Source organism: Agelaius phoeniceus, chromosome 11, assembly GCF_051311805.1.
Source record: "Agelaius phoeniceus isolate bAgePho1 chromosome 11, bAgePho1.hap1, whole genome shotgun sequence".
In the NCBI taxonomy this organism is placed as follows: domain Eukaryota; kingdom Metazoa; phylum Chordata; class Aves; order Passeriformes; family Icteridae; genus Agelaius; species Agelaius phoeniceus.
This window is the reverse complement of record NC_135275.1, coordinates 21,882,757-21,900,210: the sequence shown is the minus strand read 5'-3', so window position 1 is coordinate 21,900,210 and position 17,454 is coordinate 21,882,757. Positions and strand designations below refer to the sequence as shown.

Here is a 17,454-nt window from a genome sequence, read left to right as displayed (position 1 = left end):
GCAGCCTCCTATCAGATGAGGCTATACATAATCACATTATTCCACACCAAAAATAGAGCCTTCAGTACACTCAGCAGGACAGTGGAAATTACAGGCTGTTGTTAAACTTCAGTGACTGGTAAGAAAATGATTTCATTGATGTTTCTCTGTGCCCTTTTCCTGAACTGTAAAGCACCTGAACTGGAGAGCTCTGTGCTGCACCATCAGAGATCAGAGCTCCACTGTGACTGTGCACAGAAAGCAAGTGAAGGAATTCTAATTTCAACTGGTAACACCAGGAAAATTTTACCTAAAGCGAGAAGCGCAGACAGAGAGCTTTAAACAGAAGGAGGAATTGTTCCTAGCAAGGCAGCCCCAGCCTTGCAGTCCTCACCTCCACCTCCCACAGGGCTTTGGAGCTGGTGGCAGACGTGGCTGACTGCCTGCCCGTGGTCCTGAGGAACACGTGCTGCTTCTTCCTGTGCTCGTCACACGTCAGGAACTTCTCCTGCTCGGCGTGGAACAGCCTCACCACGTCCCCCTGGCAAAGGCAGGCAGCAGGCTCAGCAGGGGCAGCGCCCAGCAGGGCCCCAGCTGCAGCCAGGCACGGCTCTGCCTCTCACCCCTTTGAGGATGTCGTCCTTGTTGTCGCTCCATTTCATGAAGAGCACGATTTTCCAGCTGGTGTTGCAGTTCACTGAGTTCACCTGGAAGGAGAATGAGACCATCAGTCCCACTGTCCTGTGCCTGCACAAGATCCTGCCTGGAGCCACTGTCTGATTTTCTAGACAATTTTCACCAGAACACTGCAGGCCTGGCTGCATCACTCTGGAGAAGCAAAGTCTTCTCTGTATTTGCTCCAGAGCAAGTAATTGCAGAGCTGACTTGCTTGGAAGCCACTTGTTACACATCTGTGCTGGCAGATTTAACTTTCTTCACAGTAACTAGTATGGGGCACATCACTGTGCCACAACTCCTGATTTGGAAGGAACAACTTGTTTTTAGCCAGCCATGCAAAAGAGATCAAACTCAAACCTCTGCCAGCCCCCAAGAGAAAGTAGAGCTCCAAAACTCTTAAGTCACTGATTACCAGGATAACCATTCCCAATAAGCAGTGCCACAGGTACCAACCAACTTGCTGAATCCCAAACCATGTACAAAGAGCTAAGCTGAAGCACAGAGAGGTTTTACAGCTGCTCCAGCTGTGCCAGAGTCCCCTTACCTCATTGCATCCTGGATTATCCACAAGCTGATGGCTACTGGCATGGAGAGGCTGGCCAGCATTGACAGGATTCAGGACTACTTTGTCTCCAATGACAACCTGCAGAGAAGTGCAGCATCAGACAAATTTGCACCCTGAGAAAGCTCTTTTTCTTCATTTTTAGTTTTTTTTAATGGGAGCCATGGGAGGAAATCACCTTTTTGCAGCCTGGAGAGATGGCAGTCTGAGTGCTCCACCAGGACTCTGTCTGGTTCAGAATTTAGCTCACCAAACTCAGTGACTGAGGCAAAAACCCCTATGCTACTGGACTCACAGCCTTGCAGACAAAGCAGACTGAGTTCTGGTACAGATGGGGCTACAGGATAAATGATGGCTGATTGATAAATTCACCATGTTGCTTGCCAAACACACCTGGCCTGAACCCCAGAGCACACTGAAACTTATGACCTCCTGGTTTTAGGAAGATTCCATACCCAAGTGACTCAGATGTTGCACAAGAAGGGATTAAAATGGCAATGCATTTAAAGATTTCCCATGAGCAGGACATTTCACTTCCTTATTACCTCACTCCTCACATCCAAAGTGATGACGAATTTTGATTCTAAGCTGACAACACTGAAAACCAAGATGCTAATTATTCCTTCCAAACCTCCTGAAGGAGCTCAACACTTCCTACCATTTTGAATTGAGCAGGAATTGTGCAAGGCCAGCCTAATTAGGTCCCTTATTCCCTCCAATGTTAGATCATTCCACGTTTCCAAAATACAAGTTACCATAGCAATTTTCCTCCCCCTCATGACAGCATAGCAAAAAGGTTGTTCCTGCATCATCATCACGCCCTGGGAGATGTGTGCATTGCCTTAATTGCAATGCCAGGCCTCCCAAGTGCAGGCTGTGCCCCAGGGATGTGTGAGGAGCCTGCTCCCAGCACTTACACTGTCCCCGATGGAGCGCAGCTTGTAGAAGGGCTGGATGTAGAACCAGGAGCCTTCATTTCCAGCTTCATCCAAGGTCACCCTCATTGCATTCTTCTCTAGCAGAGCTGGAAGCCTCTTATTTACTGTTAAGTATTTGTTACTTTTTAAGTGAAGCAGCTAGAATAAGAATCAGAGTTCAGTTCTAAGAATGCTCCTGCTCCTCCCCTCAATAACCCGAGCGTGCATCAGACAAGTGCAGTGCTACACAGGAGAGCAAACTGAGCTCTGGGCAAACCCTGATGGACCCAGGCACAGCTCCACTCACACCCAGACACAGGACAAAACACCTTCAGTTAATCCAGCTGTCCCTTGCCCAGCTAGGACAAACACATCCCTTTAAAACAACTTGTCCAAAAAAACCCAGGACCAAATCTTCTGAAATGCTGGGGACTAAGTGGCTCTTCCTGGTAAGAGACAAAGCTGCTGTTCTCTTGCTTTGCTTGGTCTGATCTAACAAAAAAATATAACTATTTCTATTGATTTTCTTTCTCTGTGTCAGTTTATGATTTCTATTTCTATTGATTTTCCTTCTCTGTGTCAGTTTATGATTTAAGTGTCAAGATTTCACTGTGAGAGGATATTTGGTGTTGTACATGTGCCACCTCCCAACAACTCTAATGAGGGCTCTAACAAGGATTTCTGAAGAAAACCATCAATGGTGACATCAAAACCAAGCACAATTAACCCATAATAAAACACTGATCACATCACAGATATAACACCCAGGATCCCCCTTCAGAGCACAGTGAAACCTGGCAAAACTACAGGCTCTTGATCATCAATCCCAGAAATCTGAAGTCCACTGAGCAGGCAATTTTCAACTAAATCCTCTGCAGCTTGCACAGATGTTCACAGCCTACCTGGATCACATTCCCATACTGGATGACTGTTCCCAGCAGTTTTCTGTTTTCAGTTTCGTTCTGTTTCTTTTCCAAATCTGCTGCATGCTGAAATTAAAGGAGAACAGTTCAATTGCTGAGTGTTTTAGAAAAGGGGTTTTTACAAAACTCCCTTTTCTTCAAGATTATTTCAAAGGACTGGAAAAACAGCAAGCATCTGAAAGAGCCTAATTTCCTCTTTTTCCAGCTTCCAACAGTGTAATTTCCAATTCCCTTTTTCAACTGTTTGGGGAGATAGACACACATCATTTAAGTAACCCGTAATTTGGGTACAATTGGACAAAATTCTGGAATAAAACATGAGATGAAAAGCCCAGACGAGACAGAAGACAGATACCTAGGGAGGGAAAGGTGAAAAAGGGATGGGTAACAGCTCCAGCCAGGAATTCTATCTTCCTTTCTACTGACTTCTACACAAATGGAAGAAAAAGAGCCCAAGCTGAGGTTCTGTTTTCCTTTGGCAATACAGGCTCCAGCTGGCGTCCAGGCTGTGATTTTCTGGAGCCTCCAGTGCCCCTCCCTGTGCAGCAGGACCACAGGGGAGGCACAGAGAAATGCCCACTGCAGCTCTGGATGGGAGAGCTCCCCACTCCCCACACCTGGGCTTGTGCTCCCTGAGCTGATGGAGCCTCTGTGCCACAGCTGAGCGTTTCTGCACCACCCTGACAGGGCAAGCAAAGGGGAAACCCTTGCCAAATTGAATTATTATAAAGACACAAAGCCCTAATTAATAATTAACAATGAGACTCCTGCCATTGCTTTTTTACAAGTGAGCTATTTGGCCCAGGCTGTTTTTAAACAATTTCATTTAGTAAAGAACTTCTTCACTTCACAGGAAAGATGATGTTTTGAATTAAAAACATAAATCTGTGTGTGCTTTAACTGCTATCTGGAGGTGGAGAGCAATTTAAAATTGGACTTTTTAGGAGGCTGAGCATCAAGGATTATGATTTGGTTCTCAGGTCTCAAGGACTGTGGTGGGTCCAAATTTTTCTTGGAGAAGAAAAGCCCACAGATCCTCACTACAGGGAGGTGAAGGACAAAGGAGCAGCTGTTTGCACACTGTTAGAGAATTTCACCAGCTCCAGCTCACTCAAAATGTGCTGTTTTCAGATGCTGTGCTAGGTATGAAAACTGCCTTCTTACTCCAGGAGAACCTGAGATACAGCTGCTCTCACAAATCCAAAATTTCATTCAGTCACGCAATGCAACACCATTTTCTCTGTATTACTAAAATACAACTTTTTTGCTTGTGTTGCAAGTATTCTGTCAATAAAAGGTTTCTTGAAGACACCAGAGCCCTCCCAAACAACAGCAACCACAGCCAGGACTGCCCTGCCACACTGGTGCCACGCTTATTATAAACACAAAACCCAATTTTTTTTTTCTGTGCAAGTTCAACTAGGACTCAGGATGTACTACAGAAGCACTCCTCAGACCTGACAGTCACTACAGGAGAAGCACTTCTGTGGCCACTAGATGTCAGCTCCTCAAGCAGCTCAGACGCTGCGACCACAGAGAGAGACAAGTGTCCCAGATTTGAAATCCCTTAAATGGCATTAACTTAAAATAACCTGACCTCAGCATGGAGAGCTCCATGGCAGACAATAAATTCCACCAGCAGACAAACAGAAGCCAAAAAAGGCAAATGATGATGATGATGAACACGTCTTGCATCATCAGCTGCGTTGGAAATGCAATGCTCTGATAAAGAAATCTCATCCTGGGCAGAGCTCACAGCTGTGAGCACAGGGGTTCAGAGCTCTCCATGTGCCAGCAAGTGAGAAAAGTGACACATGGACTGGCAGGAAGAAGTTCTGATACAGAAATGTCCATGGGACACCATTATTTTCAAGCCCCAGGTCACTGCAGACCTGATCCAGCTAATCAGAGTTCACATCTAAGTGATGCAGATTGAATAAAGCCCAATAAAACTGTAAGGCACTCAAATCCTTCCTCCAAATCAAGCAGGTCTTGGTGGGACATTTCTGTGCAAGCATTACTGGGCTCAGGCTAATCCTGGAAAAATTTCATCCTGGAAAAATCTCACCCTGGAAAAACCTCATCCTGCATTTCCAGGACCCTGGCACAAAAGGGTCAAGTGTCAGCTGAGCAGGGAGAGGTCCCAGACACCCACACTGGACATACTCAGGGAAAGGGAGACAGCTCCACATGAGAATGCAATCCAGGGCAATGCCAAAGCCTTTTCCTTCTACATGCTGCAGTATTTAGACTCTAATGTCCATGAAAACCCATGAACTCTCCCTTTTGCTGATGCACGGCCAACCCCAGAACCCCCCTCACCCTAAACCTGCTGCCACAGCCTCCTTCCCTTACCAACAGGAGAAACACGGCCCAGGTGAGGGAGCTTTGTGCTACCAAAATAGCTTTGTCCCTGCCAAGCTGATACTTTTGGGTTATAAATACATTTCTTGAAGCAGAAGGAGTCCACCAGTGGGTCTTTGTGAAGTGCAGAGCAAGGCAGCCATATGGCAATCAGCAAGTGACACTCTCCTACGGGGCCATTTCGTATTCCAGGCTACAATGAGCTTAATATAGGCTCAAAGAACCTAAAAATATTCAGAATTGTAATTTTGACATGAAGTACTCCAGCTATGTAATTTTAACATAAACACTGAGTTTATTTAACTCTAAAGTCAACAGATGGTATTTAAGTTAAGTTGGCTTTTTTTTATATAGGAGCTCTAAAAACAGCAATCAACTGCCTTACTGAGTTTTCAGCTGCTGAATGTCAACATTTTACCCAGAAAATATTAAATACTGCAAGCTAATAAGGAAGGAGAGGCTGTCTGGCCTTATAATTACTCATAATTACCCATCAACCTTCCCATATATCAACAGCAGCAATGTTTGTTTGAGCAGTCCCAATAGATTGACCAGCAGCTCCTGGTTTCCCATGCTGGGATGCAGGGCCTGAGAATTCTCTATGCAATTGTTTCAAGGGTCCCTTTTTATGCTTTTAACACCCAAAATGCTCCCCTGGAGCATTTTATCTCTACCACAGGTTAAAGACAAGAGCTGCCAGGGCTACTCCAGTGTCATGGACACAGCACTGGGGGACACAGGCCTTGAGCAGGAACAGGAGGGGGTTCTGTCCACTTTCTGTGACTCAGACAGAACCCAGGGAATGGCTGGAGCTGTGCCAGGGCAGGTTTAGGATGGATTTTTGGGAAAGGTTCTTCCCCCAGAGGGTGCTGGGCACTGCCCAGGCTCCCCAGGGGAATGGGCACGGCCCAGAGGCTGCCAGAGCATTGAACAACACTCTTGGGGACAGGGTGGGATTGTTGGGGTGTCTGTGCAGGGCCAGGAGCTGGGATGATCCCTGGGGGTCCCTCCCAACTCAGCTTATCCTGTGACTGTGCCATAAATAAGAGGATTGAAGACTTGGACTGGACATCTCCAAAGGAATCTCGCACGCTGATTTATTTCTACGTTCGCTCGGAGTCTCCTCCATAACTGTGCCAAGCTGGCTGGAAATGCTCGTTTGGAGCAGGATGGGTGTGAGGAGGGCCCTGCAGAGGGATACTCACGTGCAGTTTGTTGAGCAGCACAGCATCTGTCGTGCTGTTGGCTCCGGGCTTTGCTGCCTTCCAGAACTGCTTCTGCGCCGAGTAGCGGTTCATGGGACACAGCTTGAACAGGCAATCTAGAAAAGCAGGGAACAAACACAACCATGGCTTCAGCCTCTCATCATCATCTGGATTCCTGCTGCTAACGGTCTCCAACCATTCCAGCAGCAAGGAAAGCTTTATAAACAAATTCCAAAAAGCTCTTGATCAGACAAATGCTTTTCTGAGCTACAGGAATGTCGCCCCGTGCATGATAAAAACTAACTGCTGCTGCCAACATCTGATGCAAGACCAGAAAATTTATAACTTGTCCCAGTCAAAAACGGTACCAGACTAAAATGGGAACATGTTCCAGTGCTTTCCCAGGCAAACAGACTTGGTTTCTGCACTTTCAGCTTGGAGTTTTTGTACTTCAGCAGGTAAACTCTGTCAGGCTGGGGGCTTTTTGCTTTGGATTTTTTCACTGCTGTTGTCAGTTTAGTTCTTAAATCAAATCCTTTCTATTGCTAGGGAAAACTGGGCAAAAAAATAGAAGAAAGTCCTCACCTAATGAAGTGGCAGCAGCATAAAACACCCTCAAACAACAGCCTGCACAAGCACAGACATTCAAGGCATGGCTTGAGGTAACATCAAACCCCTCAGGGTGTCAGGTTCTATACCCAGTGCAGCAGCACAGTTTATTTAACATTCTGCCTGGCTAAAGCCAGGAATCACAGCTCATTAGTCTTATTAAAAATACATTTCTGTATCAGAGATGCTAACTTATCAGTAATAAACCCACATGAGCTGCAGTGACTGTTTTTCCTCCTGTCGTCGCTAAGCAACGGAACACGCAAAAAAATAAATTCAGCTATTCAAAGGCAGCGCCTAAAGTAGCAGCTCAGAAGTTCAAACAAAGTGCCAGAAGAGCCAGGAGGCTGTTCCCAGCCTCTCTGGCAGCAGAGTGGATGTCAGGCTTCAGGCTCCTCATTCACATTGCCTTTCTCCAGGCTCCTGGTGTATCCCAAGGATCAGCACCGCAATTTGGGAAGCAGCAAGGTGAGGAGAAACCCACCTGGGGTTTATCCTGTGTGCCTGAAAAGCAGAGCTGCTTGTCCATGGGTATTCTGGATGCACATCAATCAGAAAGGGAGACACCCCATGCTGGAGACAGGTCATAGCAGCTCTGCCAGAGGGTGACGTTGATGAAGGGGCTGAGACAGACCTTGGTAATTTCACCTCTGGATGCTGTTTGAGACGGACACCATCAATCTTCTCATGCCTTTCCTCCAATCCATCCCCAGAGCCCACCAGTCAACACCAAACACCTTACACAGAAGGGCCTTGGAGATGATCCCATTCCACTCTGCTTTACCAGCCCAGGACCCCAAAACCAGAGCCAGCAGGAGCTGGGCATGGCTCAGCTGGAGCCCTCTGACAGTGACACCGGGGAAGGACAGAGCTCAGGACATGAGGAGGGACACTGAGCTGCACCTCTGCAGAAACACTCAGCTCCACTTCATCCCCACTGCCAGCCTGGGGCTGCTGAAGCAGCAGGCAAAGTGCAAACCGCACTTCCCAGGTTTGCTCCTCACCCTTTTTTCCATTTCCACCAGGATGATTCACAGAGATTGATAGCACAGCAGAGATTCAAAAAGCCACTGCGGGCTGGCACTTGGAGCTAAGACTCTGCATTGTAAGCAACACACTAGTTATAAAATTTTCTATTTTTGCTTAAACCATCAGTTCGCACAATGACAGCAATTAACACACAGAACTGCAGAGAAGAATTAATTGTATGCTAGATTTAGTCACAGTGCAGTTCTTTCCATCCTTTTTTCAGTCAAGAAAGTTTTCAAGTTAGGCTTAACTTCCAAATTGTTAACTGCAAGTAACCCCCTCTCCTGCCTGAAGCACCCAGAAAGGGCTACAAGAGTTTGACCTTGTCCAGTGCAAGAAGGGAAGGCATAGCATGTTTTCCTTACATTTTCTCCCTTGTAACAAAGCTACTGATCTCAAACAAACAATGAAAAGCACCCAATATATTTGTTTTCTAGTATTTGTTCTATGAAATCTATTTCTGAAGTGGATGAGAAGTTCAACTTTGCCTTATTCACCTTCATATGGCCACCAAATGTATTTCGCCACAGGTCAAACTACATGAACTTTCTGGCCAGAAGACTTTTAGCAGACCCCGCTGCCTTGGATGTTTACAAAGTCAAGGATGTGCTGGCTGAGCACCATCGTGGTCATTGATCTGTAACCCACAGTCCTGATGACTCTGCAAGATAAACCCGTGCTTGTCAGACACCATCCTTCTGGAATTTAGGTCTAGTTCTACAACAGGAGCCAAAAATCCAAAGCCAAAAATTAAAAGTGAAGCCAAAGCAGCCCAAAGCATCACAGCTCCCTGCTCCGCTCAGTGATTCAAGCAGCTTTAGCCACATAGGAAAGGTGATAAATAAAGCAATTACTGCACAGTAACGACATCTTTTTATAGACTGTTTGTTGCATATTAACCAGGAAGGAATGCATTTTGCTTTCAGATCTTCACGATACACAGTGAAAAATGGCAGAATTGCACAATGAGGTAGTATAAAAATAAAATACTACGTCACTGTTGATGAAATGATGATACATCAAGCCTGAGCACCCAACAAAGGCCCTGCAGGAAAAAGGGATTGCATAATCCTACACTACCCCTTCAGGATGAGGAATGCTCCATGGGCACGTATTAAATGTGCTTTTCAGTCCTTCCCAGCTAAATCCTGCTCTTCCCTCAGCAACTGCTCCGCATAGAATAAAGTGAGGCTGCAACTGCACCACGTGAGAGATGAATGCTCTCACTGGTGGGACACTCACAGCCCACGTGGGCCTCTGCCACCTGCAGCTCCTGAAATATCACAGCGAGGATTGGTTACCCTCCGCGTGCACCGGCAGCACAGAGGAGTCGGCAAAAGCGAGGATCCTGGCAAGGGTAGAAACCCCCGTGTTCCAAAGTATTTTGGGGTTCAAGGAAGAGGGAAACTTGCCAGCGACGTTATTCCAACTGCCATTCCTTCTATCCCATGCTCTTCATTTGCTCTTCTCTCTTCTGCATTCTCTTCTTGACTAGACTGTGCTCCTTCTCAAGGCAGCAGGTTCCAAACTTCCAACCCTTCCCTCCAGTCCAAGCCCAAGCAACAACATCTCAAATGCCCAACTTTTGCTTTCACAGCACAATGAAAAACCTGACAAAGACAGCTTTTGCTTTTTCTTACCATGGATTCCACCACAGGCAATTTTAAGTCACATTTAGGTAGTACATTAATAAGATTATTTGAAAATATAATGCAAGACTTCTCCAAAATTGCAAATTTGCAAAAAGGTTAGAGAGGCTGAAATGACAGGAGAAGGGAGTTGGGTATTTCAGAGCCCACCCAAGACATCAACACCTTTTTCACACAAAACTGCCTGAAAATACCTAAGTCAAACATTCCCATGTCTCCCCTTCAGACGTTTCTCCCACTGTTTTGGGCATCAATTCCAGTCTCCCCTTGAGATGTTTCTCCCACTGTTTTGGGCATCAAGTGTTGCCACTATGTCAGTTCCACCCTTGGTCTATGGGACAGCTCAGAAAGCTCCTGAACACACACTGCTGCCACCCAAGGCTCCCCCAGACAACATCAAACACCTCTCAGAGAATGGCAAAGGTTCATGGAATCATGGAATATCTTGGGCTGGAAGGGACCTCAGAGCCCACCCAGTGCCAGCCCTGCCATGGCAGGGACACCTCCCACTGTCCCAGGTGCTCCCAGCCCTGTCCAGCCTGGCCTTGGGCACTGCCAGGGATGCAGGGGCAGCCCCAGCTGCTCTGGGCACCTGTGCCAGGGCCTGCCCACCCTCACAGGGAAGGATTTAATCCCAATATCCCCTCCATCCCTGCCCTCTGGCAGTGGGAAGCCATTCCCTGTCCCTCCTTGCCCTTGCAGTCTCTCCCCTGTCCTTTTTGTGGCTCCTTGAGGAACCATCCTGGCTGCTGCCAGAGCCCAGCTCAGCTTTGGGGGCCCCAGCCCATTTCCCTCCCCCTGCCCTTCTCCAGCACACCCATTCCAGAAAGATCTGGAAGCAGTTTCAGCTCCAGCCAGGCTGGTTGTGCAATCCACCACTCATCATTTTTTCCAAATCTCCACTGCCTATTTTAAGCACTTAGGAGAAGGTCCTCACCAACTTTTCTGCAGTTGGAGAGAGCAGGAATCAAATACTTTGCTGGCAACAAAAAGGTGTGCTGTTATTTCGGGTTTTAAACCCAGATTCCCCAAAATGCCAACTGGAGAAAGGTAAGAACCACGAGAAATTACTCCCCCTCACAAAAAAATTATACTTTAGGGTGCTTTCAAATGAGGGAAATCTTATAAAGATGAAGATCTTTAAATAAGTCACTTACAAATCCACTGAATATTTAACACCAACACAGCTGTTTCTTCATTACTTGGAAAAACCAAACTCAGTTTTGCACAGCAAAACTAAAATTAAAAGAAAACCAGCAATTCCCTGCTGAAATTTAGCATTTTCTCTTCAGACTTTTCTATACTTAGATACCTGATATTTTCCCTAGGCCAAAGCCTGCTCACAGGAGAGAATAAACACACTGATAGTATCTTTTCTTTTTATTTTAAATATGAAAGAATAGCAGCAATGAAGAAGTAACGTAGCTGGCAATGATGGACACACTGTAAATAGAAGTTGTTGACTTTGTATTTATGAAATTGCACAGCTTTAATACACTCACAAGGATGGTAATGCTCCACAAGATGAGGAGTTTATTTAAAGACAAAATGAAGACCTCTCTTGTGCTCAAATGCAGTATTTTCACACAGAAGACTTGGAGAATAACACAAAATGCACATATTCAGTCACAGACAAGTTTCACCTTTTCAGAAACCCTTGGATTACTCTATCATCTATTTTATACTTGTTCCCTCTGAGATTTAAAATTAATAGATGACAGCCTAAGAGGTTCAAAGAATATAGAACAAAAGCAGCTACAGAAATGTGTTGATTATTAATCATTCCCGCATTTCCATGAAGAGGGAGAAAAAAGAACCTGATCCTGCTGCAATGCCTCTCTTTGTGATGAGAAGACATCCTTTCATTCTCAGTTCTCAGGGATGGAGCTTTGCTGGGAGCACAGCAGCTCAGAGCAGAACGGGGTTTTGAGGTCCCAAAGGAGCTCCAGCCACCCACAGCTCCACCCCAGCAAGAAACCAAACCTGGGCCCTGCACATTCAGCCTGGGGGAAGAACTCCACTCAATTCCAGCCTCGTGCTGCCAACAGTTGTGCCATTCCACAAGGGGGGAAACCGAAGCACGGGTGAGCAGGGTTGGTATGGAACAGGGAAATCTGGGGCTGCCCCTGGATCCCTGGCAGTGCCCAAGGCCAGGCTGGATGGGACTCTCAGCACCCTGGGACAGTGCAAGGTGTCCCTGCCATGGTCCTTCCAACCCAACCCATTCAGGGATTCTATCCCAGGCCCAAAGGTCCCATAGCAATCCCCTCCCTCTGCAAAGAGCCCAATCACTCGGGATTCAAACCTTGAACTAATTGCATGACAGAATTTATCAGTGGTTTCTGCTGTGGTGACGTCTGTTACCTCCCTGCTTTGTCCTGCTGCATCTTGTGTTTCAAGGGCTTTCAACACTTTGCTTTTTAAAGCAGAATAAAGGGGGGAAAAATCATGCTTGCAACCAACATTTAAATTGAGAGCGTGCACGATTTGTGATCTAAATATATTTTAATTTCTATGTTAAAATAACCACCCTCAATTCCTATCTGCAAGACACGAGGGTAACCACCCTCTTGCTATTATATTCATTTATGCAAAGCTCTACCAGTGGGAATTGCTGCTTCATTTGTTCAAGCTGTAACAACACAGGAAATAATGTAATTGTTATTAACTTGGAGCTGAGGTATCAAAGCAAAAGGAGAAGACTGAGCAGAGATTTCAGAGAGAGAAAAATTATCCACCTGAGAGCTGGACACTGAATATCAATGTCTGCTAAAGCTGACCTGAGAAATGCACCTTTAAGTAAACACCTTGTGCTCCAAAGAGTTCAGAACACACCAGTGTTTGTTTTATTTCTACACGTAACCTCTTTGGTCTCCTTCAAAAAGAAAACTGCTACTCGAAAAGAGAGAAATATTTAGACACTGGATACACAGGCAGTTCCAAAAGGAAACATTTGCAGGAAAGACCAGATGCTTTTTTCTATCTCTGGTACTGAGGGAAGATGCTGGGTGAAAACACAGAGCCAGAAGGGAGAGCAGCACAAGTAGAAAGGAAAAAAACCCAAAACCCCACTGATTGAACTACACCATATCCCATCTGACATCCATTCAGGCTAAAAAAGCAAGAAAACCATTCCTAAAACCATTCCTCTCCTTGCCATCACAATGGATAATGTGTTCCTGGATGGGCAGCACTGGCTACAAGAGATCTGAGATGGCAAAGCACAGCAAGTTCCCCCAGAGAAAGCTGCTAAGGACACAGTGAGTGCACCAGGACTCCTGGGAGCATTAAGGTGCAGCCTCATTTATGGACACAATGGGTAACTTCAACCAGGAGAAGCTACTTTAGAATAATCTCTTTATAAATCATCAAAGCACCTTGATGGCTCCTGGCTAATAACAGAACCAAGTCAGGAAAAAAAATATCTCTCCGTGTTGAGGAGAGAGGAAAAGAGAGGAAAAACCCCTCAAGTGAGGGGTTCAGAGCTGCACACATTAATGAGAGCTAACCCAGGATCCCAAGGAAGCTGCTGGTCCCACTGAGGGTTTCTGTCTTACCTCAGCTCCATCTCTGGTCCAGCATGAAAAGAAACCCTGAATAAGAGGTCACCTGGACAAATTGAAAGGCCATCCCTTTCTCTCCCTCATAAGCACAGAAAATCAATTTTTACACACAAGGAGAAGGATTCGTACTTTATAGGAAGGGAATTCAGCAAACTAATGTCACAGGAGTTGCAGAAGCCACATTGTTGTGGCTCCAGCCTTTGTCCCAGCCTGAGAGCTGGATCCTTGACCCAGGAAGCCATTCCCAATCTCCATTTCAATAGTTTCCATGACAAACCTCCCTGTGAGACACCACCACAATTCTCAGGACAGGAACCCTGTGACATTCCCTCCTCAACATCTTTGGGTCTTTTCAGATTACACTTCACCCTGGCAGTAAGCCAAAGCATATTTATTTTCTGGCTGAATTTCATTGAATTTTGGCTGCTCACCCCTTGGATTTCACTCTCACATTTGCTTCTTCACTTGCTGCTTCTTTTCCGGAGGAAAGTTCCTGCTGAAAACAGGGCAGGAAGTGGGGGCAGGAGGCAGGGAAAGCTTGGACAGTCTGAGCACAGGAAGAACAAGGAAGATCAAATTTCAAACCCCCTCTGGAAGCATCAGTGTTGACCAGCATGGAAAGAATACTGCTCTGCTATTAGACAGAGCTGACTGAACAGCATAATAAAAGTCACTTCTATTTAAAAACATTTCGTGTGTGTTTCTCAAGGAATGAGCCGCCACAGCATCACGCAAGAGAAAAGGCAAATTTTTCAGCTGTTCAATAAAGCAACTCCATTTCCAGCTCTTAAATGGATTTGGCTTCAAGAAAAACTGCATTGCCAAAAAAATATGTAGGGAGATTAAATAAATATTTGATAATATTATTGAGGTCTTGCTTGGAAGAATGGAAGAAATAATAAAATTGAATTTAGTGCTTCAATTTTTCTTGAGCTAATGAAGCGCTTGGGATCCTTTTCCTGAATTGCTTTATTTGTTTCTCTCCCTCTGCACCAGGTGCTGCCCTCCTGAACTGCCAGCCCACTGCCTCCTGCAGAATCCCAAATGCAGGTTCACAGGGGTGGGAGCCCCCTGGAGAGATTGCTCAGCTCATCCCTCCCTTCCAAGGGCAGAATCAGCTCCACTCCTGGCATAACACCTGAAGGGATCCCTTCCAGCACTCCACTATTTCTGTATCTAACCCGTTCATTTTTACAGATTCCTGCCATGGAATCTGTAAAAATTGCAGGAATCTGTAAAAATGAACATGGACATGGCAGAAGAGAACTTCTCCCTCTCCCAGCAGTACCTGCAGGCTCCTCTGTCCCACATCTACCAAGATGCAAGACTGGTCAGGGGCCTTCCTGCCCATTTCCCTGCTGGATTTTCACTCAAACCTTTCTGGAAGTACAAGAAACTTCACTTGGGGCTCTGCCAGAAAGCAAAATTGGAAAAAATAATTACTGGGTTTTAGCAACGCTTCTTTTTCTGTATTTTCCAAGGCAGCAACTGCACTGTTTGTCACAGCACAGCACTGACACTTTCTTTTCTAACCACAGTTCCCACACCGTGGATCCTTCCCTATCGCACTGCCACGTGCCCACCCTCCTTCTCTCTGGATGAGCCAACTGAGAGCAGTCTTGGACAGATTCTGAGTGAATTCTGAGCTGGTGTCTCCTCTGCAGAGCTCACAGAGCACAGCCAGCTGTGACCAACACTGTGGGCAGACATGGGCAGCACCCAGGAGCTTTGAGCTGCCACAGACACTCAGCCTTCCAGAAACTGGCTTAATAAAGCAAAGATAAATGCAAAAAACCCAGGCCTGCCTTAACTCTAGGAAACAACACCCTGGAGCTGAGCAGAGCAGAGTCCTGCTGCTCGGCCATGCTGCAAACCCAGCACAACACCCCTGCCCACATCTGCTCTGAGTCTGAAAGTCTGATTCCTTCCTTTCTACTGCCGGACTCGAGTCTTCCACCTCCCGAAGGCCTCTCCCTTCTCTCCACTTTAAACAGTCCCCATCCTCTCTGGCAGGGGCCCAGAGATGCTCTGCTGAGCCCTAGCAAGTGATGCAGCTCAATCTGTCCAAGCTCGCTCTGGCGCTGGGCGCCGCTTCCCCTCCTGGGAACACAGCACGGAAAACGCCAACAAATCACACAGCTAATTAAAACCTGGCCTCCAGAACGTAATCCCAGCACTGAAGGATGCACTCTGGAAGTCATTTTAATAAGCAGGTTATGCTGACAAGGTGTATATACCCCATAAACACAAGTGCTGCCATATATTGCCTCTGCAGCAGCAAAGCGGAGAGCAAAACAGCCAAGCACTTCTAAAAAGCACAATATTCCAGTCTGACGGCACTTAGGAGTTAAGCTGTGCCAGCACCGCTGCTGAAACACAATCCACGGCTTTAGAGATCAAAAATGAAAGTGGAAAATAGTCCCTAAAGCAGTAAAAGAGCCCCTTGCAGGCAGAGCTCAGAGCTGTGCGTTACCAAATAAGGGCAGCGAGCGGCGGGAGCCAAGGCAGCGGAGCCGGGCTGGATCCGCAGCTGAGGCAGGCAGGGATGGGAGGCAGCCAGCCCCGCTGGGCTGCACTGCAGAGGGGAACAGCAAACGCTCCCTGGGCCTGGGCGGGAGCAGAGCCTGCCAGCATGGGCCTGCAGGGGTACCCCCCTTGGGGTACCGTCCCTGGGCCTGTGGGGCCGGCAGCGCAGGGCTGCCACTGCAAACACCAACCCCAGAGGCTGTGAGAGACACCCAGGGGCTCCTGCCATCTCCTGAAGCACCTGAGAGACACACAAGGACCAGGCTGGAAGAGACCATCAGGAGCATCGAGTCCAACCCAGCCCCAACACCTCAACTGAACCCTGGCACCCAGTGCCACATCCAGGCTTTGTTAAACACACCCAGGGAGGGGGACTCCCCAGGCAGGCCACTCCAGAACTTTATCACCCTTTCTGTAAAAGCCTTTTTGCTAACATCTAACCCAAATTTCCCTGGGGCAGCTTAAGACAAAGCCTGCAAGGAAAACCCCAGATCCTGGGGATGTCTGTGTGTCCCACAGGGATGCAATTCACCTGCTGCATGGAGCTGCCCAAGTGCTTCCACACAAGCACAAACACAGAGCTGCTGAGCAGAAACTGCTCCTTTTTCAACTTCAGCTGAGCTGTTGTTTTCCTCTCTCTTTTTTAAACGCATGGATGTAATTCAATTTATTTCTGCCTGCTCTACTGGCTCATTGTCTTCCAGCAAAAGAAGCGGAACACGCTCTCATCCATCTCAGGGATGTTTCATCCACGCTCCCAGTGTGAGCCTTCTGCAGAAATAAACACTCTGTTAACTTGGTGTCTATTTTCCAACAGACAGAGCAGCTTCTCTGGCTCCTTGGTTTGTCACAGCTGAGGAGAACAGGCTGTAAGAGCCCCCAGGAACACCAAAACTTCCCAGGATAAGCCAAGGAGTTAAAACACACCTGCAAAGCAAACCACAAGATTCACTTCTTTAACTCCACGTGCAACTACAAAGCAAAGTCGTCTTGGTTTAGGTGCTGACAATGCCTCCCCCCTTACTGCCCTGAAATCCAGGAGACAAAAACACTCAGTGAAAAGAATGTCCTGTGTGTGTGTGCCTGAAAACTCCACAGAAAATAAATGTATTCAGGCTGCTTTGTGCTACAGCTATTTAAAAACTTCCTTTTCCACAAAGAACAATAATTAGGTATTTTCACTGTTTTCAGCCATTTTCAGGCTGCCTTACTGACACAATGATCACACATGAATCAGGGAGGGAGAATGCTGGATTGAGAAGTGATGGATGGGCTGGGAGAATTATTAAATAACACCAGCTGCACCACTGAAAGCATCCTACACTCACATCCACCCAGAGTCAGCACAGAGTCGTCCTGGCTCACAAACACCACCCCTGCCAGTAGCCTCCAAGAAGAAATAACCTTCAAAGTTCACAAAAATGAACTGAAATCTCCTCTTAGCACTGTC

The 17,454-nt window shown here is 46.7% G+C and overlaps 1 protein-coding gene across 1 annotated transcript in view; it reads right to left on the bottom strand.

Annotated features, from left to right (window-relative positions):
* Window positions 1-17,454, bottom strand: part of ITPR1 (inositol 1,4,5-trisphosphate receptor type 1) — a 161,515-nt gene that overhangs the window by 107,122 nt on the left and 36,939 nt on the right. The window contains exons 4-9 of the mRNA XM_054639984.2: window positions 6,629-6,744; window positions 3,039-3,125; window positions 2,137-2,295; window positions 1,202-1,300; window positions 603-686; window positions 374-520 (exon numbers count right to left, since the gene is read on the bottom strand). Coding sequence (XP_054495959.1) covers window positions 374-520; window positions 603-686; window positions 1,202-1,300; window positions 2,137-2,295; window positions 3,039-3,125; window positions 6,629-6,744 — 692 coding nt within the window. The remainder of the gene's footprint in view (window positions 1-373; window positions 521-602; window positions 687-1,201; window positions 1,301-2,136; window positions 2,296-3,038; window positions 3,126-6,628; window positions 6,745-17,454) is intronic.